The sequence below is a fragment of the Hetaerina americana genome, unplaced genomic scaffold (genome assembly GCF_022747635.1).
Source record: "Hetaerina americana unplaced genomic scaffold, ioHetAmer1.1.p SCAF_12, whole genome shotgun sequence".
NCBI classification, from domain to species: domain Eukaryota; kingdom Metazoa; phylum Arthropoda; class Insecta; order Odonata; family Calopterygidae; genus Hetaerina; species Hetaerina americana.
Window position 1 is genome coordinate 31,758,390 of NW_027286292.1, and position 25,558 is coordinate 31,783,947.

Sequence of the window (25,558 nt, forward strand, 5' to 3'; positions counted from 1 at the left end):
TCCCGGTCCTATACGCATGATTCGATTTCTCAATAGTGGTCAATATCGATACTTAATAATATAAATCGACCAATTTCGATACAAAGTATGATGTCGATACATTCACTGTCGATCGGAAAACAGCAACAAGTCTGAAATTGAGCGTTTGTAAGCTAATTTGTGTAAATGGTAGACTAAAAAAATGCCCTGGTAGTTTAAAAACCTAATCAGTGACTCTGTCACTTACATTCACGAGAGTATTAGCAGAGGATTTTGAAGTTACTAGGTTTGTTCTTTACTTTACTTTAAGATAGAAGGAACTGCTGATGTTGTCGCAAATTGATAAGATAAATTTTGTTGTTTATTTAGCTCCGTGAAAGTAAAATGGGTATCTTTAAAGTAATACAAAGAAGGTAGCCTGAAGAATGTTGTGTCTGTCTATTCTGTGAATGTGGATTGGCTGATTCTACTGTTATATACTTTTTTGTCCTGTATGTTTCGTGTGATTCACTGGTAGAAGAATGAACTTGAAAGCGCGATGGTATAACTCTTAGTTTTGGATGCGTTGGAATATGGTGTTGAAGAAATATTTCACTCATAGTTCTTTAACGTTACAGTTCTTTCATGGCTCTCATTATACGGTTATTTAGGATTTCTAAACACCAACAGAAAAGTTGAAGTCGGTTTAAGGCTACAGTGTATTCATTTCATCATTTCAGGTACTTAATTCGATGAAATCGAGGAGTCAGTATGTCGTCATCAGCCGTGTATATCCTCGATGTGAAGGGGAAGGTTAGTAATAGTCAAAATATATGCAGATTAAGTTCTTAATTTTTATAGCTAATCATGTTGAAAATGTCTTTTAGGTGTTAATATCAAGGAATTATCGTGGTGATATTGATTTGGGGATCATCGAAAAATTTATGCCACTGTTGATGGAGAAAGAAGAAGATGGAATGTTGACACCAATTTTACAAACCACCGAATGCACATTTTCGTACATTAAGTACAATAATTTATACATTGTTTCCACTACTAAGAAAAATGCCAATGTTGCTTTGGTCTTTGTATTTCTCCACAAAATCGTTCAGGTGAGACTTGTCAAGTGTTCAATTTAATACTGAATCAAAATTGATAATACGGTTATTTTGCCTATTACGTGACTTATTTACTTCATATAAAACCAAATCTAAATGCTGGCCATGTTTTAGGTGATGATAGAGTATTTCAAGGAGCTAGAAGAAGAAAGCATACGGGACAACTTTGTTGTTATTTACGAGTTGTTAGATGAGCTGATTGATTTTGGATATCCACAAACTACTGACAGTAAAATACTGCAAGAGTAAGTTTGGTTTATAGGGAAACTTTAGTGTAACATTCCATCAGGCCCAGTTCAGACATATTTGATTGTTGCCTTTTCATTAGAGATTTAATTGTTATAGTTGCTTGAGATTAAAGTATTAATCAATATAGCTAATTATTATTTAATCCCACAATATACAAAGCTCCACCTGTAAAGGAATCTTCATTATTTGAATATTTTTTCTTTATTATTGTATGATCATTGTTTTATTTGCGCATGCTGAAGTCTCACATTGTTGGTTGGCCTATTAACTCCTTTGGTAAATGCCACTGTTTGATTAGTGCTCGAGGAGTATTCTTCCGGGGATTATATCACCCCTTATTGTGGTAACTATGGAACACCACATGCTGAGCACAATCCTTTTGATTGATATGTTACAAATTGAACCCTGCTGCTCCTTTAATGTGTACATAGGTGGTCTCCAGGCTTATTTTGATAATGCATGTATCTATTAAGAAAACGTAAATGCAGCCACTGTATATAATAAATACTCTCTCTAATTCACTTGATCTGTTTCATCGCATTATTATTGGTGCTCTTCACAGAAAACTTATATTAGCAATATTCTGAAGGGAAACATTACTAATGAAGTATCATTAGTAAACTAGAGTTTTAAGTCTTTCAAATGGCCAGATGTCTTTGAATCTGTCACGTCAGTTCACATTTGTTCGGAGGTTTCAAATTCTCTTGGTGTAGTGAGATCACATTCACGAATCTAAACTATCTCATTTAGTCTTGATTAAATATTCCACCCTTATGAAAGTGTTCGGCAATTTTTTATGCATTATTACTTGAGTTTTGCAGTTCTCCAAGGACTGATTGAGAACATTTTTTGGTACTAGCAGAATTTCATTTTGTCAACGAACTGATGGAACGTATATCAGGGCTAGTCAATGTGACAAGCTTGGAAGTAATATCAGGTTACTTTTCCTTTGCCAAATTTGTGACTCCATTTGAATATTGAATCATTACTAACTCTAAATTTTTATGGTATCATTTCTGAGGATTGAATATTGAATCATTACTAACTCTAAATTTTTATGGTATCATTTCTGAGGATTTTCATTGCTGCCTTGCCCTTCAGTGCTGTGTAAAATATGTCATACTAGAGCTGTTAAGTGTTGACTCATTTAGTGTAAGGGTTAGAAATACTAATCATCTCATGAGCAGTTATTTCTCTGTAATCTGTGATTCATTCACTTGAGTCATTAATATTGTGTCCATCATATGGCATTCAAACTTTTTGTTATTATTATTATTACGATTTTTAGAAACTTTATGCTAGCTTGTAACACGTATGTTAATTTGCCTACAAACAATTTTTATTCAACAATCATTTTTATTCATTCATTCAATGATCATTCCTCACTTCAACTTTTGTTGTCGTGACGATTCACAATCAGTATGCTGAGGAGGGCTACTTTGTGGTCGCAATACGCCTATTTGTATTCACCTTTCTCATCCCTTCCTTTTTTACCCTTACCTCTGACTTGTGGCGTTAGCCAACTAATATCATTTGTGCTTTGTTTATTTTTATTTTTTCCCCTTCCTTTAGAAAGGCAAACTGTTTACAATCTAGTGGAGTCTTTTCATTTATTCAATCATTTTTATGTCTCTCACTATGAAGTAAAACTGAATTAGGAGAAAAAGAACAAAATTTGTTGTAAACATTTTGATTCTTAGAATTTTTTGCATCTTTTTGCAAATATTTTTATTATTTGAAAGATATAATATCCACTCCAATAACTCTATTGGTAAGACTATTGCTCTAAGGAGTTTTTATTAAGGTGTGACATTTTTTTATATTATTCATTGTGACTTCCATTTCACCTTGTGTCCAATTCTTATCTTGCTATATTTTTTGTTTTTCTTCCGGTTTGCAATGTGACCTATGTTCAGGTCCCATTCAATTGATTAGTACTACTAATATTTTTCTTACCAGGGTCTTATGTACTTTTATGTACATAAAAGGTTGCTCTGTTCTCCTTCAGGTTTTTCAGAACCCCTGAAAACTACTTGTGTGGTTTACTTTATTTTAAATTTAATTGCTGTTACAAGATCCATGCTGAAATTCAAGTAATCCTTTTTTATTATTTAATTGGACTTATCATGACCTCTAAAAGCCAAATGAAAAGAATCGCAAAATCTAAAACAGTTAAGTAAAATTTTGAGAAATACAGTTAGTAGTTTTTATGGGAGGCGACCAGCAACTAAGGTCATTGGTACCATTAGGGATGGATGGGAAAGGAAGGGTAGAGAGAAACCAGGCTTCGGCATTAGCCTACTCTTGTTCAAAGGAGCCAAAGGGTCCGCAGCTTAACGTCCCATCTGACTGACGTCATACTCACTCAAAGTACTCTCCACAAAGCACCTCAAGTAGTGATTGGGATACCGCTGAAAAATATTTGTTGCCTCCTGGATTTGAACCCAAACTGTCTAGTTGGGAAGCCCGTAAGTTAGCCACCGCACCACACCGATCCCCCTTGAAAAATATATTTGCATATATTTCACATGTACTTACTTGCCTATTATGACCTGGATGCACTATCCGATTGTTTTGCAGCATTCTCATTTCCTACAGCATGCCTGTTACAGGGTATACATGATGTGAACTTCAGATGTTGGCAATTGGAAGCATGATATAATCCTCTCTTACTGATTTTAATGATTTTTATTCGTAAATCAGAAATATTTGGCAGCAGTCACCTCAGTCATTTAATGTGTACCTTTTCTTGTACCCTTAGTTTTGTAACATGCTTTCAGCTTTGTTTGCTCATTTGTTCTTTGTTCTTTTGGCATAATTTTTATGACACATTAACAAGCTAATGCTAAATGCTTAGGAGAGCGATAGCTGTGTTTTTTCTGGAAAAATGGTTTAATTTTCCAGGATGTGTATTTTCCTCTTAAGGGAAGGTCCTGTATTAGGAACTTGCAATTAAAAGAAAATGCATAATCAGAAGAATGTTTAATTTACTTTATATTCTACACTTATTCATGTATGCTTTCGACATATAACAGAATATTAGTTATGCAAATAATATTATAATGAGGCTACTAACCATTCGTTCTCATTGATGACTCCTACAGTCAATAGTTATTAGCACATGACCAATATGTTCTGACACAAACTTAATTGGGAATTTAGTATGCTCTTTAAAACTAAAAATATTCTATAGAAAAACATTTCTGAGAATTTTGTAATAGTAGGATAGATACACGTAATTAAGGAACTTCTCTTTTGGATGGTTTCATTCCAGGTACATCACTCAGGAAGGCCATAAACTTGAAATTCAGCCTAGGCCTCCCATGGCTGTAACTAATGCTGTATCATGGAGATCAGAAGGCATTAAATATAGGAAAAATGAAGTTTTCTTGGATGTCATTGAGTCTGTTAATCTTCTGGTAAGTATTAAAATAATTGCAGTAGTACATAATTCAAATGGAAATGCTTAAAAAAAGGTAATTGATAAAAAATGTATCAGAGTTTATTTAAAATTCACTCGATGAATAGTTGAACCAACAGCATGAACAATGTTAGACAGATTCCAATCATGCAGTCAGTTAGACCCAAGAAAGGATACCTTTTAATAGATGTTGATTGGCAAAAAGAATCCTGAACATTTAGGTCTGTCTTCAGCGGTAATGCTAGCGTCTTCACTTGGCTGTATGCTTCATCCATACAAATCTAAAACAATAAATAAAGAATGAAGGCAAGGTTGAAAGGGTTCATTGTCTTTGTCCCGAGTTTGTCATTTATTAAATACAATTTTGTTCAATTCATAACAGTTCATATAGCTTCTCATCATCATTTTTTTTACTTATTTTACTGGGACTGCCTGAGCGCATGTTCATTGCAATTAATTGTAATTTTACTATTTTACTCTTTATCAGAAGTGCATGAAAACTATTTTCAAAATCTGAATAATTAGAAAGGCCTCACAAGCACAGCTAGCGAGAAATATTAAACTTTTTGTTGATGGTCATCTTTGGGGAAAGGAAGAAAATTAAGCTAGGGTGATGGAGAATAAAAGGTTCGGTGTTGGAGCAATATGTGTGAGTTAGCATTAACTTTTCATCTTTTGCAAGGACGAATATTCTTAGTGAGCGGTAAAACCTTTGTTGCGCATCTCCACAGTGTAGTGCATCATATGTCAATGATGGAATTTAGAGAGTCCATATTCATGTATGTGTATTACAGTAATGGAATCATATTTGGGTGTTTAATTTGTCTTTGTAATTTTTAAATACTTCGCTTGGATAGACTTCAGTTACAGAAATTGACGCCACACCCTAGCTTTGAAGTTTCGATGAAATACTAGGTTTGTATCTAAAGTATCGGTTACAACTTTTTCCTGATGTGTGTGTTAAGTGCTGAATTGAGACCATCTGTTAAGTGTGCACATGATTGCAGATTGTATTGTCATTGATAAGATGAAAGTGTGCACCATTATCACTGAAAATTTGGTGATGTGAAAGATCTCAGCTTAACTCATCCCAATGGTCTTGGGTGAAGAGCAAAGTTGCGTTTGCTAGCTAAGACCTTCTGCAATGCTTTGTGGCAATAACCCAACCCCCTTACAGTCCAAACCTGGCACCAGCATACTATTTCCCATTCCCAAAAGTGAAATCCTCCCTCAAAGGGCACCACCATGGGGCCCTTAGTGCTGTCAAAGAACCTTGCATGCGTACCCTTAAGGACTTCCTGGAATTTATCTACCAGGGAGCCCTCCAGTCATGGAAAAGCCGCTGGCCAAAATATGTCCATGCTCCAGGGATGCACTTTGAAGAATTTTGAGTCATTGTAGCAATATCCATAATAAATCTATTTTTCTGTAACTGTTACCGATACTTTTTATACAAACAATGTACTGTATTTCTTCGAATCTAAGACACACCTTTTTTTAGTAATTCTTCCCCTCAAAATTTGGGGCGTGTCTTAGATTTGCAGATGTAGTAGATTCTCAGGTTAAGATTGGATGTAAGAACAGGTGAGAGAAGACATATGCAATCCGCACAATTGCACTGTAATACTCCCGTAAGAGTATTCTCGCAGGGCTGTGCTAGTATACGTGTAGGCTTATTACAAGGAGGTTTAAATGAAATTAAACAGACATCTTAGTAATTGATTGCAAAAAGAACTGTTTAGCTTGCTTTGATTCGGTGTTAGGTAACCCTGTTCCCATTTTCTTCCGCGAACAAGATAATTTGCCATTTGAACTTCGTGGGGTACGATTCTCGATGGCTCACGCCAGGCCTTGATTCTTTACCCATGCTTTATTGCCCGGCCCTCAGGGAGCTATCTAATTGAATAAACTAGAGTTGAACATTTCCCTGACCAACATAAATCATTGGGAAGTATTACGGTACAAATATTCTCACCCCTTTTCCCATCCTTTGTACATGTTTTGTACATGTTCAAATGACTTACAACAATTCAGAGAAACGACCAGTCTCTAATCCCCTGAAACACAGGTCACTACTTAACAATAACCAAGGGATCCCTGAGAGCCAATGCCTGTTTAAGCCCAAACTATGTTGTGTCTTAGAATTGCCAATTAACTTTTTTATGGTTATGCGGTGTTAAAAATTGGGTGTCTTATATTTGCGGAAATATGGTAGTATGATAGATTTGAAGAAATATGGTAGTTATCTAGTGCTAGACATTCATCAAGTATTATTATAACCATAATTTTATTGCTATAATATGTATTGCAAGGTGGGTTCAGAAAGTAATGCAATTATATCTGCAAAAACCTTTTAGTTAAGATACATACGTTAAAAATTCTTTGAAGTATTCTCCTTTGGTATCTACACATTTATGTTGGTGACTCTGCGACATACTGTATTCATGTAACGTATATGTAAAACTAACGTACCTATGGAGGTGAAATAATGGAAAAACAAAATTGTCAAGGCGGTAAACTTGATTGGCACTGGATTTTTTAAGATGGTAGGTAAAGACATGGTGTCAAACTAGAGGAAAATTGATAATCACACAGGCAGAGTGAGGCAGTGGTGCATTCACTTTAGAAATGGCTGCACCAATGCTTGTGATGATGACCGAAGTGGTCAGCCTAGTCGTGTAACAGATGAACTGACTGTGAAAATCAACAAAAAAATTTGTCAGAATCGCCAATTTATGATTGCAGACCTTATTCCAGCGATGAAGACGTGGCTTGTAATACAGTGTTTTGAGAGTGATGCAGAATTGTATGCTGGTGTAAACAAGTGGTTAAAACGTAAGGTGGCAGATTTCTTCAGGGATGGAATTGAAAAGCTTGTGTATCATGATGATAAATGCCTCAAGTTGAATCATGGCTATGTAGAACAATAGTTTAAGAATGTGCCTTTCAAATGTAGATAATAAAACTTGGTCTTGTCACTAGGTTCATATGTTATTTCAAAACGTAAGTTACTTGCTGGACTGCATTCGTATTTCGCCAAGAAGAGCTATACACATAATACAGTACATGTAATACAGTATGGTTCTTCTGCAGATGGTATTATTTAAGCATACCTGAGAATGGATTTGGCTGAGCTTTGTATCAGCATGACTAAAATTTGCTAAAACAAAACTTACACCATCCCTTTAAGTTAAATAATTAAGTAAAAACCTGATCGATTTACTTAATGTCAATTGATCAAATTATTTGGGATAATGTCTTGGGATAGTTTCTTATGATTAGCTAAGCTCATTTCTGAAGACATTGTCTGAGATATTTTATTTAATTAGGATTTTGTCATCTTTGCATAAAGATGTTTAATTACTCTTGAAACTTCCCGTTTTCTGTATAAAGTCGTTTTAAATTGTCTGTGATTAAGTGCTTACAAGAATAGTAGTAAAACATACTCTGTGGTGTCATCGGTGTGAAATCCCCAGCTAATTTGGATTTCACTTAATCTGGACAACTTTTGGAACCCATGTAGTTTTGATGAGCAAGGCTTACTGTATTAAGCATTTTCAGGTTGGCAAGTGAAAGCATTTTCAAATCAGCAAGTTAAAGCATAAATAAGTCAATGTTTAAGTGATCAGAGATAAGTAAATTAATCTCAATGTAATTGTTTCTGTATGTAAAAAAATCAGAAAATTTGAAAATTCCATTCATTATATTATATTAAACCATTTTACCTGCTGTTGCTATATCTCATATTATTTCTTTCAGGCAAATGCAAATGGTAATGTTCTCCGCAGTGAAATTGTAGGTGCCATCAAAATGCGTGTTTACCTCTCAGGAATGCCAGAGTTGAGACTAGGATTAAATGATAAAGTGTTATTTGAGAGTACAGGGAGAGGAAAGTCAAAATCTGTTGAATTAGAAGATGTGAAATTTCACCAGTGTGTGAGGTTATCAAGGTAAAGTATTTGCTTTTTTTTAAGTTTTCATGCATCTTCTGTCCATGTTAGTTTTATTCTTTTCATTCTCAATATTGGTCATTATCTTTGCCAGGTAAATCGTATAGTGTAAGTGATGCTTGACCTTTATAATGGTGTGACAATTTCCAGATTTTTCACTCACAGTTTGTATTTTAACCATTGGCCAAGTAACCTACCAATTACTAGCAACTTCCTCTATTTCCCCAATCAAAACTTGTTTGTCTTCTTTTTCCAAATTGTTTTATCCCAATCTTCACCATGACTGCATATCAGATGCCTCATCTCCTATCATTCTATCTTAACAAAAGGTCAGGAACCATGCATCCCTCTTCTTCTTATTAAGGACTTCAGTAAATGTTTCTTTATGTTTTACTTATATGTGCCTATCATCCCTTGTCATTGTCAGTGCTTCATACTGAACTCTTCTCAATGCCTCCATCAGCATTGCTACATGTATGTATCATTGATCATTGTGGCTTATATGAGTTACACATGGCAACATCAGAAAACCCTATCTTACTTTTATATCCATCACGAAAGTCTCTCGTCCTATTCGGCACATGAGTTTCAGATGGTGAAGGTTAGGATGGTTTATTATTTCATAGTAAATTTTTATCCATAATGGAATAACTGCAAAACAGCCCTTTGCGTAATTATGTTTAACTCATACTGGATAGCATTGTTGAAATTTGATGATATAGCATGAAAAAATGTAATCTATTTGTGGAAATTGATGGGTTGGCAATGAATTCATATTAAGGTTATGTGGCACATTTCTAGTGAATTGGTGATAATGCCTATGAAGTCTATGTTTCATATGAACAATTGAATATTTGCCACATATTAAAAAATATCTCTGAGGCAAGAGAAGTGGTAATCCAATGGGTAGCTGGCCTGACTGGAGGGCCTGGGTTCAATTCCTGGACATGCCTCTGGGCACTCTCAGTTTCAACCAAGCTGTGTGATTTTTTGGGTACCAGAACTTCCTGGGAAACAATAGGCAGCACAGGGAAAGGAACTGGCCCTGATGTGGGAATTTCACGGGCGGTTGGGCTTAATATTAAGTGAGCTCTATTCCCACTTGTCAAACCATTATTTGGGTTGATTACTTTAGTTATTATCTCTAAGATATTAATTTTAGTTTGATGTTTTCTTTTATGTGTTCTAGTAGTGTTGCATGGATTTATTTGCAACGCAATTTGTTCTTTGTACTTATATTGCTCAATTTCAAAATGCTTTTCTCAGGTTTGAGAATGATCGGACTATTTCCTTCATCCCTCCTGATGGTGAATTTGAGTTGATGTCTTACCGTTTGAACACACATGTAAGTTCACCCACACTCAAAGCCTCTTCATCACTTAATTGAGATTCCAATTTCAGTAAACTCTTAATTATCTGTGTGCAGAATATCCATTGTTTGGATAATCCATGTTGCTCTCTCCCCAGAACATCAGCATTTTAATAAAATTACAATCATAAGGATAATTAAATGCTTTGGAACTTCACCATAGTTTAAAAAAATGTAGATATGAAATACCTGGGCTTTCTAAAAAAAATTTATTTTGCAAATTCAAAAGTTGTCAATTGTATTTAATGTTTTAATTCAAACATTTTGTTACTATCAATACTTTCTCATTTCAATTCTCTTACATTCATTATCTTTGAGAATTCCATATTCTCTTATAAGGTGAGCAAATATTTTTACTTTACTTAGGTAAGGTAAATGGGTAATAGGTGAGCTTTACTATGCAACAAATGGGTTATTACCCATCTATGCTGCATTATATTAATTGGTATCATACAGTGAAGATGAATCCATTTCCTTTGTCCATATCATCCTTTGCCAGTCATTTGTTTTTTCCTGGCTACATGACTGGTTCGGAAAATACGTTCTGCTATTCACTTAAGATAGTGCTGTGTTCTTGTAAAACTTTTTTATTCCACCGTCATAAAAATTACTGAAAACAGAAAAAATTGTACTTTCCATTGCTAAAGAACATGAATTGATCATAGGGAATGAAAAGGAGGGTCTCCATAAATATCGGTTTATATCATGGCCGTATTTTCTGCATATTTTGGCTATACGTGTCTTTCAATGATGAATACATCATCGTGCATCCATTGGAAAAGATAATTGAGAGCCTGCTGGGCTTTCAATCCATCTTCATTTCTTGCCCCAGTTCAGCCAATCACCCAAAATGCAGGAAATTGACAGTGTAAAAATCATTTTTCTTGACCAGGTTTTTTCTGGTCAAGATGTATGATTTTTACTCTATGAAATGTGCACATTTTGTGTACACCCTAATGGGTGACTGATGAAGTTTCTGTTGTCATATCTTCTGCACCTTCTTTGAATTAATTAAATCACCATTCAAATTGTGACTATTTGGCTAGATGGTTAATCAGATCACAGCTGGTAGAGCCTTAGACCTACTGAAGAGCTTATTAAGATCAGCAACCAAGCAACCTACTCTAGGTTTACCATGGCAGGGTGAATTGATGAAATTTAGACTAATCAAATGCAAACAAATAACATTTTGGAATCATTATGTTTTAAGTTGCATTTTTCTTTAATATTTATTGTACTTGGCATGTTGTCTAGAATGTTGAGAGTTATGGTGAGACAACATTCTTCATAATGTCAGTATTCATGTTTGTATTAATAATTTGGAGGTGTTGGTTGTTGACTAAAAATTATATAGTTTGTCCTATCTGCTCTGAATTTACCCGAGTTTGAAGTTGTTGTACTCATTTATTGATGAGAGAATCACCAAATAAGTAGGAAGTATATACTCAATGGAACCATGTTTCTTCATTAAAAGTTCTAATGAATTGTGTTTGGCATAACTTTATCTTTAGCAGTTCATGGGAGCACTGAGTACATCTTTGATGGGTTCATAGCTAATGATGATCATTTTTTGGTCACTGGCATACCTGAATAATGCCTCTTCAACTACAGTGCACCCTTATTTGATTTGAACACTTGACTATTTTCAGAGTTGTGCATGAGAAATATATGGAACTCAAGAGGGTTAAGTCTTAATATCTATTGCCACAGCTATTATCCATTAAAAGTTGCATGGCTGTTTTTAAAGTGGACTGCAATTACTTGAACTTTAAAGGTTACACGCTTCAGCTTGAATTTTCACTCGCACCATTCCACTCCAAAAATTTGGCTTTTAATTGAAACCAGGTTTGCCAATCAATGGTGCAGTGGTATTAAGTAGTTGAAGCATGAAGAATAAAGTATTTCATATCATCTTCATTTCTCAATGCCTGAGTAATCATTGGCGAGGAATATTATGATATCTTGCTCTAAGTTATGTTTTCCCCCTTGATAACTGTCTGCTCACGATCATCTTCTCCGTGGTATTAGGTGATTCTTATCTCTTATTCCATTCCAGCCATCAGTCAAAAGGGGAACTGCAGAATCCTTTTGTACTGCCTTGTTAATATCCACTTTCCAATTGTGCCCGAGACCTTCCCGGGCCGCCAAGCATGTGCCATTCCTAGGATAGCACATAAAGCCTTTTTGGTCATAATGCTTTGCCCTCTCTTTCTGCAGGGAAAACCTTGTCATTGGTAGCACTGTGCATTTGTTGAAAGACAATTTATATTATTTTGATTTAAAATTGTTGAAAATTTTTTCATTGAGACCTTATGCAGAGATGTGTCCAAATTCCATAAAAACACTCACTCGATACTCTTTGTTTGTGAGCTGCAATCAGCCATGGTACACTCAGTAGAGGGTCAATTGAGCAAGTGGTGTTGTGATTGGCTTGGCTCGAGATTGAGATCATCCACTCAAGGCTTTGTGGCCCATGATTGTTCAAGCAATTCTCAGTTCAATATTCATATTTGTAATAAAAATGAGAGTCATAGGACGTTAAGAGAAATTCATCATCGAATACAAAATGTTTGCTTTGGAGCAAGTCACTTTTCCCGCAGTTAGTCTTTTTTTGGATTAATAGTTAAAAATCTCCATTTTTTAAGCCTTACTTTCCTGTCTTATTTGTGGTTTTTTTCTCCTGGTTTATTGGGTTCACATAATTTACAAAATGGAAGTTTAGCAGAAATGACTATTCATGTCTTATCCACATCATTTGGTATCGCTATGGAGTCTTTGACACCTTTGCCCTTAGTCAAGAAAGTACAGGGTGGGGCAGAATGGACGCCCTAGTTTCAAAACATCACTGAACAGCACGCAGATGAATTAGCAAAGTGGGAGTAGTGGCATTAACTGGGGGAAACAATGCCATTTTCTGTAGTCACCATGCAGTGGTCTGGTGAGCATCGATGCTTTGTTGTGTAAAACGTTTTGAGTCACATAGCTGGCTCTGCTGCCCTCAGTGTTAACATTTCTCACAGTTGTTACCTGAATACTAAGGAGTGGTGAACTCATATTAAAATATGATCAGGTTTGAATTCCTGCTGGGAAAAATGGGGTGGGGTGGGAATATTGAGTTTCTTGCTTTAGTGCTTTGCTATGCTTATTTTGTGAATTAAAAGAGTTAGATATCCTTTGTAGCTAAACCTTTTATGGAGGTGGATTTCAAAGACTGGCTGTAGGAAATGTTAGGAGATTTGGTTTGAGTTTGGAGCTTTATGATGTAGCCTATTGGATAGAGGACACCGTAATATTTATTATCATTTTTGTGAAATAGGGTAAAAACTTACAGGAATACGTTGAGGTTTCTGTAAGGGATTTCTTAGCCTATTTCCAAGATTCTTCAGTACAGCTTACTTCAAGGTGACAGCCTGTATGTTATGCTTTTTCAAACCACTACCAGATGCATCAGAAATTTTCATATTAATAGAGTACTAGGTGTAATTCAGGTTAAAAATTGAAAAATTCCAACCGTTATGGTGGATAAATTGCTTAATTTTAGGATCATTATCATTAGCTCTTCTTCTGTCTTATTCAAATGGAATCATGCAAGCATTTGTTCATATGCATTTTGAATCTTCTTCACCTTCATTATAACAAAGAAATAAATTGCAACATTAAGATTCTTTTTTGAATGATCCTTTATCTTCAGGTCTACTTCCAAAACATGCCAATGAAATTAATGTCCAGGTTGCAAATATATTGCAGATGTCAATGGTGTATGGCATTAGAAGCTGGAGATGTGCTTGTGAAAAAAAATGAATACCACTTAGTATTGAATATTGGTAAAATGTATTGGTAAACAAAAAATACTCGTTGTCAATACTATTTGTCAATTTTACATTAATTAGGGCAGCACCTTGCGTTCTCTAAGGTATAGCAACAGTGAAACAAACATTTTAAATAGAAAAAAATAACTGTATATGCTTTGTCAATTAATTAAAATTTTACATTAAATTATTATAAAAAAATACCTATTGTGCCTTAACATCTTAAATAACAACGCTAAGAAGTGTGTGGAAGTTAATAACATTAAAGAGTGGGGATCATTTTTTCATGTATTTGCATTTTTAAACTATGATTTATTTTAATTTCTAGCTGTAATAATCTGATCAGGATAAATTTTGCTTAAGATATTTATGATAAAGTGCCATGATTATGACAAAAAGAATAAAAACCATAGGCAATGAAGTTTGGATTCACTCAAAAGAAGTGACAGTTTTATAGACATATAAACTGACATCCTTTCTAATAATGAAAATGTGACGAATGGACATTCAGAATTTCCGGAGGATTCTGGGAGATTAATCATCTAATTAAGCAGTTGGTTTAATGTGTCCAAAATTTGTTGGTTTAAATACATTAATTATCGGAAAGCACCTCTAGCCCTCCTAGGGTAACCCCTAAAGGAAGGTCTCATTTTTTTAGAAATTGGAACATTTATTTTAAATAATGCATCATTTTGAAACTTCAACATTCCCCTATCTTTTCTACATAATCGTAAATTGGGAGATGTATTTTTGTAGGGGCGGCAGTAGATTTTGCACACCCATGTTGTATCAGCTCACCACCATGTTGTTAAGGAAGGGAAAAACTGTCCCAACACATACAGAAATGCCTCTGCTTAAATTGCTATTATTTAGAAAAATAAAGGAATGTTCAAGCTTTAAAATTATGTACATATAATTGAAAATGAACATTACTAAAAAATTGAAGACCTTTCTTAAAGAGTTACCTTCATATACGCTGCAAAAGTTCTGACTTGAGTTTCAAATTTCAACTTTCAAGTCCCCTTTGATGAAATTTTATTTGGAAAAATTTTCACACAGGTCCTATAGAAGTTGAAGGAATTCTCTGGTTTTATCTGAAAGCAACCTGATTTGAAGTTCTTATTTATGAATTCCATTATATTTTATAGAGGAATTAAGAAGTGTGTGATTATTGATAAGAACAGTGGATAATGATACAAACCACCTATATAATCTACTTTATTTTGAGCCAGATGGTGAAAATTGTGGTTTGTTTAATGCAATTCAATCTCTCATGCATAAATTTTAGCTATATCTTAAATTATTCCATTCTTTTACAGGTGAAGCCCCTGATATGGATTGAATCAGTCATTGAGCGTCATGTTCACAGTAGAGTTGAGTATATGATAAAAGCCAAGTCACAGTTCAAGCGTCGTTCTACTGCTAACAACGTTGAAATTGTCATTCCTGTCCCAGCTGATGCTGATTCTCCAAAATTCAAAACCACAATTGGGAGTGTGAAATATGCACCTGAGCAAAATGCAATAATATGGACTATGAAATCCTTTCCTGTGAGCATATTTATATATTTGACTGGCTCAACTGAAATTGCTTCTGGTGAATATGTAACAGATAAATGTTCTTTCTTTCAGGGTGGAAAGGAATACTTAATGAGAGCTCATTTTGGGTTGCCAAGTGTTGAAGGAGAGGATTCTGAGGGTAAACCACCAATCCAAGTGAAATTTGAGATCCCTTATTTCACCACATCTGGTATTCAGGTACAACTCATGAGTGTATAATTCGTAACAATTTTAATTGAAGAAACTGAGGGAGAGGCGACGACAGAAACTTTTAACATAGTCATCTACTAATGCAGATTACAATCCAACAATATTTCAAAGGGTAAAAATCATTCACCTTGACTGGGATTCAAGTCTAGATCCCTCGATGTCTGGCCTAGTGTTTTAGTCAGTTAAGCTTCAAGCACTAGGGTGTTTTACCTTTGACTAATTCGAAGAAACTGTGGGAGATGCCAATAAAATAACATTAAAGTTTGGCTTTAACCTTGTGGACTGTGGAGCAATGTGTAGGATTACATATACCTGTAACATTGATATTTTGTCATAATATCTTGTTCCTTTAAAGACTGTAAAATTTCAGAGAGTAAGAGGACATCCCTGTAGCTTAACTGACGAAAGCACTTGGCCAGACATTGAGGGATCTGGACTTGAATCCCAGTCAAGGTGAATGATTTTTACACTTTGAGAAATTGTTGCATTGTAATTCCCAATAGCAGGTGACTCTTTAAAAAGTTACTGCCATGGCATTTACTGCAGTTTCTTTGAATTTGTGAAAGGTAAAATACCTTAGTGTTTAAAGTTTGGCTTTAACCTCATAGGATCTGGGTTCGAACCCCAGTCAAGGTTATTGATTTTTATGCATTGAAAAACTGTTGCTTCATTATGATATGTAATTTTATCTGAAATATGCATTAGTCATCCATTGGTTATTCTACTTATCTTGAAAGTAGTGGTTTTATGTCAGATCTAGTGAACTGATGAATGGAAAACCCCTGGAATATGCTGACCTTTGAGGGTTGCTGAGAAAAACTGGGAATATTGGGTGAATAGAAAAGTTGAAAACTCCCTTCAGTCAGTCAATTCTCAGTGTATGTCATGTGCATGCACATTGCACATACTGTTTAGACCAATTTCTTATTTCTTCTAGTGTACCCTGTCAAAAGGAAAGAGGTGACAGGGTATGCAATGAATTAGAAGAAATAATTGCAGTGTTTCCTGGACGGAAGCATTTGAAAGTGATTGGGGATTGGAACATGATTGTACACGAGGCGAGTGGTGGCAGTGAGTTAGGAACCACTGGGAGAAAGCAATAGATTAATTTAGTAATAATAAGGTACATCATCAGATTCAAGAGGATAAAACATTGAAGACTTCTGGGTAAATGGAATAGAGAAGAATTAATTGGGAGGATAAGATAAGAAAGGAGTACTAGAAGACTGTGGAGAAAATTATGAGTGAGGCAATGGAGATAGGTATATCATCTGAATTCGAGATTACCAACAGTGGTGATAACTGTGACGCCATAATATTGGCCCGTAGTTATAAATAATCATGTATTAAGTATTAAGTGGGAGGAAAAGAAGGGAGTACCACTGTCTTACTCTGCTGCCCAGCTCTGCCCAACCTATCTTTCCTGTTGCTATCCTTACTTTGCAGCCAGAGGTGTACGTCCTTAATAAGTCTTACATTCTTCCAGTGTACTCCTATCCGTGCAAAATATTCATTAATTGTGCCCTGTTTACTCTAGGGAACACCTGAAATCCATGAAGGGTATGGATACATCCTGTTTACCTTTATATTCAATCAAAGTTTTCTTACTACAAATGACGTCATTAATGTTATAGCACTATACTGAAATACCCATTAGAAAACTCCAGGTGATATCTTAAGTTTTCATTTCCTTTCTTCTACATCGTTTTGTTGATTACTCTAAGCAGTACTTTTGCTACCTGTGAATTCGAACTCAAGAGTCTAGAAGAGTATGCATATTGCTGCTCTTCCTTTTTTGGAATGAGAATCAATTAATCAAACAAAATGTTTTGGCCAAATTCTCTCTCATAAATGATGTATATGAGCCCATAGAAAATCTTCTATCCTTGTTTTCCCAAATTTTTGAGTAGTTCTGAAAGGATGTATGGTATTCCCATGGCCTTCTTCAATTTAATTTGTATTAATGTCTTCCATATCTCACAGTCCTAGTCCTATACCTTGTCCTAAGCTATCTTCATCAACATCATATTCAGTTTCTATTACTAAACTCAAGAGCATTCAAATTTTCTTTTAATTCAACAATGCTACTAGTAAGATTTAAATGATCAAATTTCTGTGAAAATATTTTTAAAGGCTGGAAAATACCATTAATTACAGTGAAAACAGGTTTGAATGAAATAAATTAGATCAGCCCAAGAGTTTCACTTGAGTCAAACTGTCTTAATTTTTTCTACTCGTTTGAATTACCCAGATATTAAGTCAGGATGCATGTTATACCTTGGCATCCAGAATATGTATAATTTGAGAGCACTATATTTTCAATAGCCAATTAATTCATCAAAATCACCATGTGGGTTTTGTAATAGCATTAATTATAATCTTTAATGTAGTTGCATGAATAAAAGGCTCATTCTTTCATTGTTTAAGTCTATTTTTGTCGCAAAATTTCTTGTCATTTTTTCTGAATGATATTAGTGATTATTTAATGCTCCCTTTTCCACAAAATGTTCTTAATTATCAACCATTTTTCATAATTTGCCCCCATCAACCCTAAGTACCAAAAATTGGTGCACACATTTTTACATCTCATAGAAGTCAACTTTTAGGGATTTGGCAAGATTTTGGGTAAATTTGTGATGTAGATGATCAATGCCATCCAACTATAGTAACACTTAGTAACATTGTGGATATCACCATAATGAGCGTAACATATGAATGGGAGAAGGAACCCAGGAGTAATGACTGTGACACCATAATTTTGAGGTCCACCAGCATTTCTATGAGTTTCCGTTTAATATTTGCCATTACTTCCATCAAAGCAGTCTGTCGTTATCTTTTCCAAATATATATTAAATAGGTTTGGCAGCTGGCAGCACCCATGCCTAACACCCCTTCTCATTCCAATCTAATCTGTCAACAAGTTTCTTATCCTTACTCTGACTTTCTGTTTGAGGTACAGGTCTTTCATTAGTCTTCTTTCACTCCCATCAATCCCTTGCTTATTCAGAATCACCATTAGTTTGTCCCATCTAACTTCCTCAAAGGTTTTCTCTAAATCAATGTATGCAACATATACATTTTTGTTCTTCTCCCTGTTTCATTCACAGACACTCTCAACGCTATTGCATCTCTTGTACCTACATCTCCTCTGAATCCATATTGTTCTTCTCCCATCACACTTTTTAGTTTGTCATGCAATCTTCCAGGGATTCAGGAAGATCAATTGGGGACTGTATTATGGTTAGCCTCAGTTTTAGTAACATCATTATTAATTCACAGTTTTCCAGGAGAGCATGCAGATTTAGATCATAGTTAGTAATAATAAGGTATATCATCAGATTCAAGAGGATAAAACATTGAAGACTTCTGGGGAAATGGAATAGAGAAGTATTAATTGGGAGGATAGGATAAGAAAGGAGTACTAGAAGACTGTATAGGAAATTAAGAGTGAGGAAATGGAGATAGGTATATCATCTGAATTCGAGATTGACAACAGTGGTGATTACTGCGATGACATAATATTGACCCACAGTGATAAATAATTGTTTCAGGTGTAACTTTGTGGAATATATACTGGATGAATAATGTCAAAATGAAATTTTGTAATTCAAAGTATAAAATTAACTTAAGTGCAACTTATATTTCACTTCAGTGCAGCACCATCAGGATCGGGAAATACAACTAGTAAGATTATTAACATTAATGTTACTTGACTCAATGCTTTGTTTCACATTAATTTCTGCTGGCCACAATAATTTATTGTTAAGACTCTTAGTTCTTCTTTCTTAGGTTTTTAATTTGGACACAAAATTGCTGTAATGTCAGTTTTACTGTAGCATGGTTAAAATATAATACTACTTGTCAATTTCTAAGGTCTTTTCATCTAATTTTTATATGTTGCACTCGAGGTCATTATTAGTGTTATATTTCATCAATATTATGCAAGGTCTCAAGTTCATTATGATTATCATCCCATTTCTTGTCTGTGCTTGTCTTCTTGTTTTTGCCCAATGAAGGCAACTTGAGTGAAGGAAGAGAAATTGTTGAATTGCTTGCACTTTTTCTCTTGTATTTCTCTATAACCTTAGGAGTTTGAATGGTCTCATAAATTATCTTCATTATCTTTTGTACTTGAGAATTTCTTCAAAGAGTTTCAATGATGAATATTTTCTAAACAGAGATTTTATAAGGAAATCTTAATTTCTTCAAGTTCTTTATATGACAGATACTGTGTTTTTTAGAACATTCATAAGAACACTGCATATTCTTTGTATAATGAGCATAAAATAAAATCATTTGCATGAGAAATAATTGGTAATTGTTTTTTCAGGTTCGCTATCTCAAAATTATAGAGAAGAGTGGATATCAAGCTTTGCCTTGGGTTCGATACATAACTCAGAATGGTGACTATCAGCTTCGTACCAACTAAAGCATTCCATCAACATTGAAGAACATAATTTTATTTTCTACAGGATGTATAATTATATGTTGGTCAAGGATTAAATGATACTTTTACTCTGTGCTAAGGATCACTTACTGTTGTTAAAAAAATACAGAGAAGGAAGTGCAAATAAATTTGTATTGAGAATCAACCTTGCTGTGAAGGCTTTTGTGGTGAAGTTGATATGAAAAAATGATTCTTTGAGTACTACCTGTATTTTTCCATTGTGGTGGATGATGGTATTGCTGAAATTGTAATTAGCATTGTTGGGCTTAGGGATGCTAACTTTAGTGCCAGTGAAACCATTGTTCAGAAAGATAAAATAATGAGGGTGCGACACATGAACCATATTTTCATCAGGTTAAAATCAGCTGTTTTATTAATACTGTCATCAATTCAATTCAACTTTTGTTTTGTTATTCTTGTTTTTATTTGCTGAAATATATTTAACCTCTAAATGATTGTACAGGTTAAGAATCCATTAAATTTTTAATAAATGATTCTGAATTTTTAAAATATATTTTAATTTGCAGTTTCCACTTTTTCTTTTTGACTTAAATTGCACTTTATTTGGGTAACATTTGGGATTGGTTCTTTAATATCAGTTTTATATATAATTGCGCAAAATTAAAAAACTAACTCAATTATATTTCTAACTATAAAAAGTCACTGAAAACAATGCCAATTGTTGTGCATAATTAATAAAACTAATATTGGATTTTTTATCATGACCCCCTGGGTCAGAGAGTGAGAATTCTCTAGAAAAAAAGTGCCTGGGCTAATGTTAACATAATTTAAATCAACATTTGCCATGCTTCTATCCCGTTTGACTATACCAAAGAGAAGTTAAATAAATTTCCCCTGTTGCTTCATTGTGGAGTGGATAGAAAGGTAGACCACTGTATTGCCTCACTTAGCCATGGTGCAACTGTTAGACTTAGATAACATTTCAACCACTCATTTAACCGGAAAAAAGTTTTCAGACATTCTTTGAGGGTAATATATAGGGAAAGAGAATTTGGAAAAGGATCACATGCACAAAGAGGTTATTATCCAAATTTCAAAATGTTTTTTATCTATGGAAGCTTGAGCAAAAATAAACTATTTTTGCAGCATCTTGATGAGTAATAAATAAAATGTTATCTCATGTCTTGATGAAGTAATTTTATAACAATTTGTATTTAGTTTTGGAAATGATTCTGATGACAAAACTCTTATAAATCATTTTAGAGAAATTACTCTTGTTCCTCCTACTTTTGCCTTTCAGGGTAGAAAAGTAAAACAAATGCTATTTTATTTCAGGAGACTAACTCCCTTAATGAATATCTTGCATACTGCCCTAGTCTAGTATACCACATTCTTGTCACATTAATTTGCTGTTCCACAAATGTTCATCTGTTCCTACCCTTATGATATCCATTGTCTTTGGCCTTTTTCATTCATGACTTTTTGTCTACATTCTCCTCTCAAACCATTTCCTCTTCTGTTATATATCTACTTCGTGATTTGACTCTCATCCGTTATCTCTTTAAAGATCAAACAACTGAGAACCACCTATCTGTCGGCCTCTGGTGTATCTAATCGAAAATCATTCATGGCTCACTTATTCCAAATACTATGTATCCTATTTTTACTGAGAGCTATTGGGAGATTTCTCATTTAGCAGTGGGATTCAGTGCCTTTGGTGCAAATGATACAAGTCTACAATTCAGGTAACTAAAGTACATAATTTATTCTTTTCTTCCTTACTTGGTCCCCTGATACAATCTTAGTTGGTGATGCCAGCATTTGAATGTACATCTAAATTACTGTTTTAACTTATCCGCTGAAGCAAGATAAAGTAAATTCATATTTCAAAGTACCCTCTACAATCATTTTTGAAGGTGATAATGATAAAAGAGGCTACAATTCAATGTGGCACGACAACCTAGTTTATTGTAGCAACACAGTTCACAAACTTCATACAATACAAACTTACTCCTGGATTTAAACATATTTTTCTTGGGGTTAGTACATTCAATTATCATCTTTCATTTCTTACTGTCTACAGCCGTTTCTGCCCCGCTCTCCTATAATTTCTTACGCAATCCTTCCAGATCAGTCTTCATCTTCCTCTTAATCTATCATTTAAAAACCCTACCTGTCAAAATCTCCAAATATCATTGCAAAAAATATTTTTCAAACACTTAAATGCAGTATCATGACTGAGGCTATGTCAAGGCTGACTTAAGTGGTTCATTTTCTATCAAAGGTCTCATGTAGAATGCTTCTCAAAATGTCTTTGAAATATGTACAATGGCATTGAATGTAATTAATCAATAAGGACTAATATTTGGACAACAGACAAAGTGATGAAACTACTGAACATGAATCAATCCTTATACTCGGGGATCCAGAGGGTACACACAAGAATAGAAGCGGTTAAAACTTCTGCCATGCTAGATTGATGTATCACAGAGGATCTTTGTTAGTGGCTATTAGTATTTCAATATTTTAACCCAAAAATAGGGATTTAATAATGAAAGCATTTACTCCAATATTACCTTGCTTATTTCATTAATTGAGCTCTTGTGAAGGAATAAGAGTATGCAGCGAAATTTTACACCAAAATGATTAAAATTTATCAAATTTAAATTTTATTCATTCAGGTTAGGTGCTGGTAAAATTTGTGGTGTTCCGGCTTCCCGGTATGATACAGCCGATGGCATGAACTTTCCAAAAATTTAAATAGAATTTGTTTTTCATTCTTTTTGAGAGACATGACATCAATGCATTTAGACATGATTTTATAAGTTTCAATGGAATAGTCAATGGTTCATGAACTCTATCATGAACTGTATTACAAAATAAATCTTTCAGCTACGGTTTCCCTGCTTCCGATATGAGACAATTGCCCTAAATAATCTAAGAACGACCAACAAAAGCAAGTGACGCTGCCAATGCGTGTGATATAGTTTGTAAGTTGTTTAGAGAGAATATTAAAAGTTAAATATCATTCTTGTAAAATGTGAAAATTATATACCTATATAATTTCGGGATTTTGAAGAACTGTCTGCTGATGCCAAGACGAAATGGCATTCAGTAACGTTCAATAAGTATATTGGAATGGCGCTAGATGGCAGTCATTACGAAATCGTAAAGAAAAGTGCATGAAACGATGTAGATATGTATAAATCTGAATATCTCCATGTTGGCATTACTGCACTTAAATATCGCTGTTCGTTTGTCGTAATCTAAAGGCCGACCCCTGTTCGTGGAGGTTGGGGGAAGATTTATTTAGGATGCTCTGGTTGTATGCAGGCGTCACGACTTCGGGTCGTAACACTTGTAGAAAACGTTTGGTGCTCTGCTGATTCTAGCTACATGCCGACTTGTTGTTCACCGTGGAAGACGTCGTTAAGTGAAAGCTGCCATATTTTAACGGCACATATCATGACAATGCATATAAGTATGTACCCTTTTCTCTTTTTGTTTGAAAGATAGTTTTTGTTATTCTTAAAGCATTGGGAAATTATCACGTTCATTCGATTGCCAACCACAGCCTTAATAATATCTACGACTTGAAAGTGGGGCAACGGGATTTTCCATATCATTTATTCATGTTCATTGCTTACTTTGGCGTTTTCAGAACAATTGCATTTGGTTTTTGTTATTTAATCTATTACATTTATATAATATCTCGGAAGTGTTTTGATGAAGTTCCGGAATATTGGCCGTTATACGTAAATACTGGAATGTTGGTCAGGTTCATCCTCGCAGTGTCATAGATCATTTGTTTACAAGTATCATAGCACTAAATATACGTCGGTGCTTTCTCTTATAATTCGACTTGAGGTTCTGGCCCGTTTACATTTAATTTTTTAGTGGTATTTTTCCGGTGAGTAAACATTATGCCTCTGGATTTTGCTTCTGTAACCTACTAGAGGAGAAAAATCAGGTTACTTGCAGTTGTCAGAGTTCGTCACTGAGAAATAGCTCGGGTTTATTTGTTGTTTTGTAGTATTTAATAGAAAATAGAAGTCGGCAACCCGAATGACGTAAAATTGCCACTCCTCAGTTGCCTGTCCAGTCTCCTAGTGGACCTTCCTGTTTATGTTGATTAAACCCACTGATTTGGAAGTCTTCCTTCAACATAGGAATAATACTTTTTGTTTCTTCAATTTTCTGAAAGTTTTCCCCGTATTCGTTCATTTCCTTTCTTCGCCAAAATAGGTGTCCGTAACAGTGAGCACTACGTGTTATTAACATTTTCTTGTGCCACATTAATTCGTTGGTACTTAACTTAGGCATTTTTACCGTATGTATCCTTCATCCGGCCTAAATCATAACTTCCCGTTTTCCTTCTCTGGTATATTTCAGGTCAAGGAAGACATTAAAACGTTAAGGCCTAATGCTGCAGAAGGATGTGTAGACATTTTCAGATGTGTGAGCTGTTCATCATTAATTCATGATTAACCGTGCCTATGTATCGTCGGGGACTGGGGTATCTAGGATCCATATCTGTTAGTTGCTACTCCAGGGAACTTTCACAGAAGCACTGATTAATCTCGTGGGAAATATGAATCAATGCCCTTAACTCTCGAAGTTACTTCCAGGAGACTTATATGGAAGATTCAATTACGTCAGCTCAGAAAGCCCGTATTGTTTTCTCTCCAGAATTTGCGAATTGCGACACGTGTCCATGTTCTCTGAAACGCTTTCTCAGTTCAATCCCTTAATAGATCGGTATAAATTAATTCACGTATTTAAGGAGTATTTTGATAATAAATAGTCTCTCATGCTTCAGCAAAAGGGTTTTTAGATTTATTAAATACTTAGTTTTAGAGCACCGAGTCCCTGTCTTGCCAGTTACAAGACCTACTTATTTTAGTGTTGTGCCTATTATGTTAGTTTGATTATAGAATTTCCCTTTCTTGTAAACAATGATTGTAGTTTTAAGTTCCGAGCAAGCGGCGTGAGAGGGTTATCGCGAATTTTTGCAAATAAGCGAGAGCGCAAATAATGTGGATGAAGTAGGTACTTCTACTATAAAAATCGTATCCATGTGTCGTAAACCGAGCTCCAATGTGTTCTTATTGGTCATTGTGTGTGCATTAAAATTAAATGTTTTACTGTGTAAATTTGAAATATATGGGTTTGTGGTGAATGTATTAATGTGGAAATAAACCAATTTCCTTCCTAAGTTGAGGCCGAGACTAATCAAAGATTTAGTGTATGCTATCAGTCAGGGAAGCATATGTAATTGTACAGTATGGATGATCGACAGCACTGTTTTTCCAATGTTTTCACTCACTTGTGAAAAATGTTGCGTGAGGTGATCATAAATGCGCATAAAAAATTCAGCCACGAGAGTGAATACTCAGCGGCTCCCAAAAAGGGTCTACGTGACAGAATTTCCAGTTGGTTAATTTCATGGTTACGGATATATATGCCTAATGTAAGCATGAAAAGTTGTGATACAATCGGTGAAAATT

General features: G+C 34.7%; 2 protein-coding genes across 3 annotated transcripts in view; both read left to right on the forward strand.

The window, feature by feature from the left end:
• Nucleotides 1-106: 106 nt before the first annotated feature.
• On the forward strand, nucleotides 107-20,584 carry LOC139685761 (AP-1 complex subunit mu-1). The gene is made up of 10 exons (XM_071582856.1): nucleotides 107-265; nucleotides 699-771; nucleotides 846-1,070; nucleotides 1,191-1,321; nucleotides 4,600-4,744; nucleotides 8,506-8,696; nucleotides 9,963-10,041; nucleotides 15,194-15,424; nucleotides 15,506-15,631; nucleotides 19,974-20,584. The coding sequence occupies exons 2-10, from the start codon at nucleotides 730-732 to the stop codon at nucleotides 20,070-20,072; spliced, it is 1,269 nt and encodes a 422-aa protein (XP_071438957.1). The 5' UTR covers nucleotides 107-265; nucleotides 699-729; the 3' UTR covers nucleotides 20,073-20,584.
• Nucleotides 20,585-23,328: 2,744 nt separating this feature from the next.
• The window catches only part of LOC139685762 (uncharacterized), a 63,776-nt gene continuing 61,546 nt past the window's right edge, over nucleotides 23,329-25,558 (forward strand). For both annotated transcript variants that reach the window (XR_011700225.1, XM_071582857.1), the window contains exon 1: nucleotides 23,329-23,532. Coding sequence is in view for 1 of the 2 variants with exons in the window: in XM_071582857.1 (XP_071438958.1) it covers nucleotides 23,379-23,532 (154 nt within the window). In the remaining variant the exon portion in view is untranslated. The remainder of the gene's footprint in view (nucleotides 23,533-25,558) is intronic.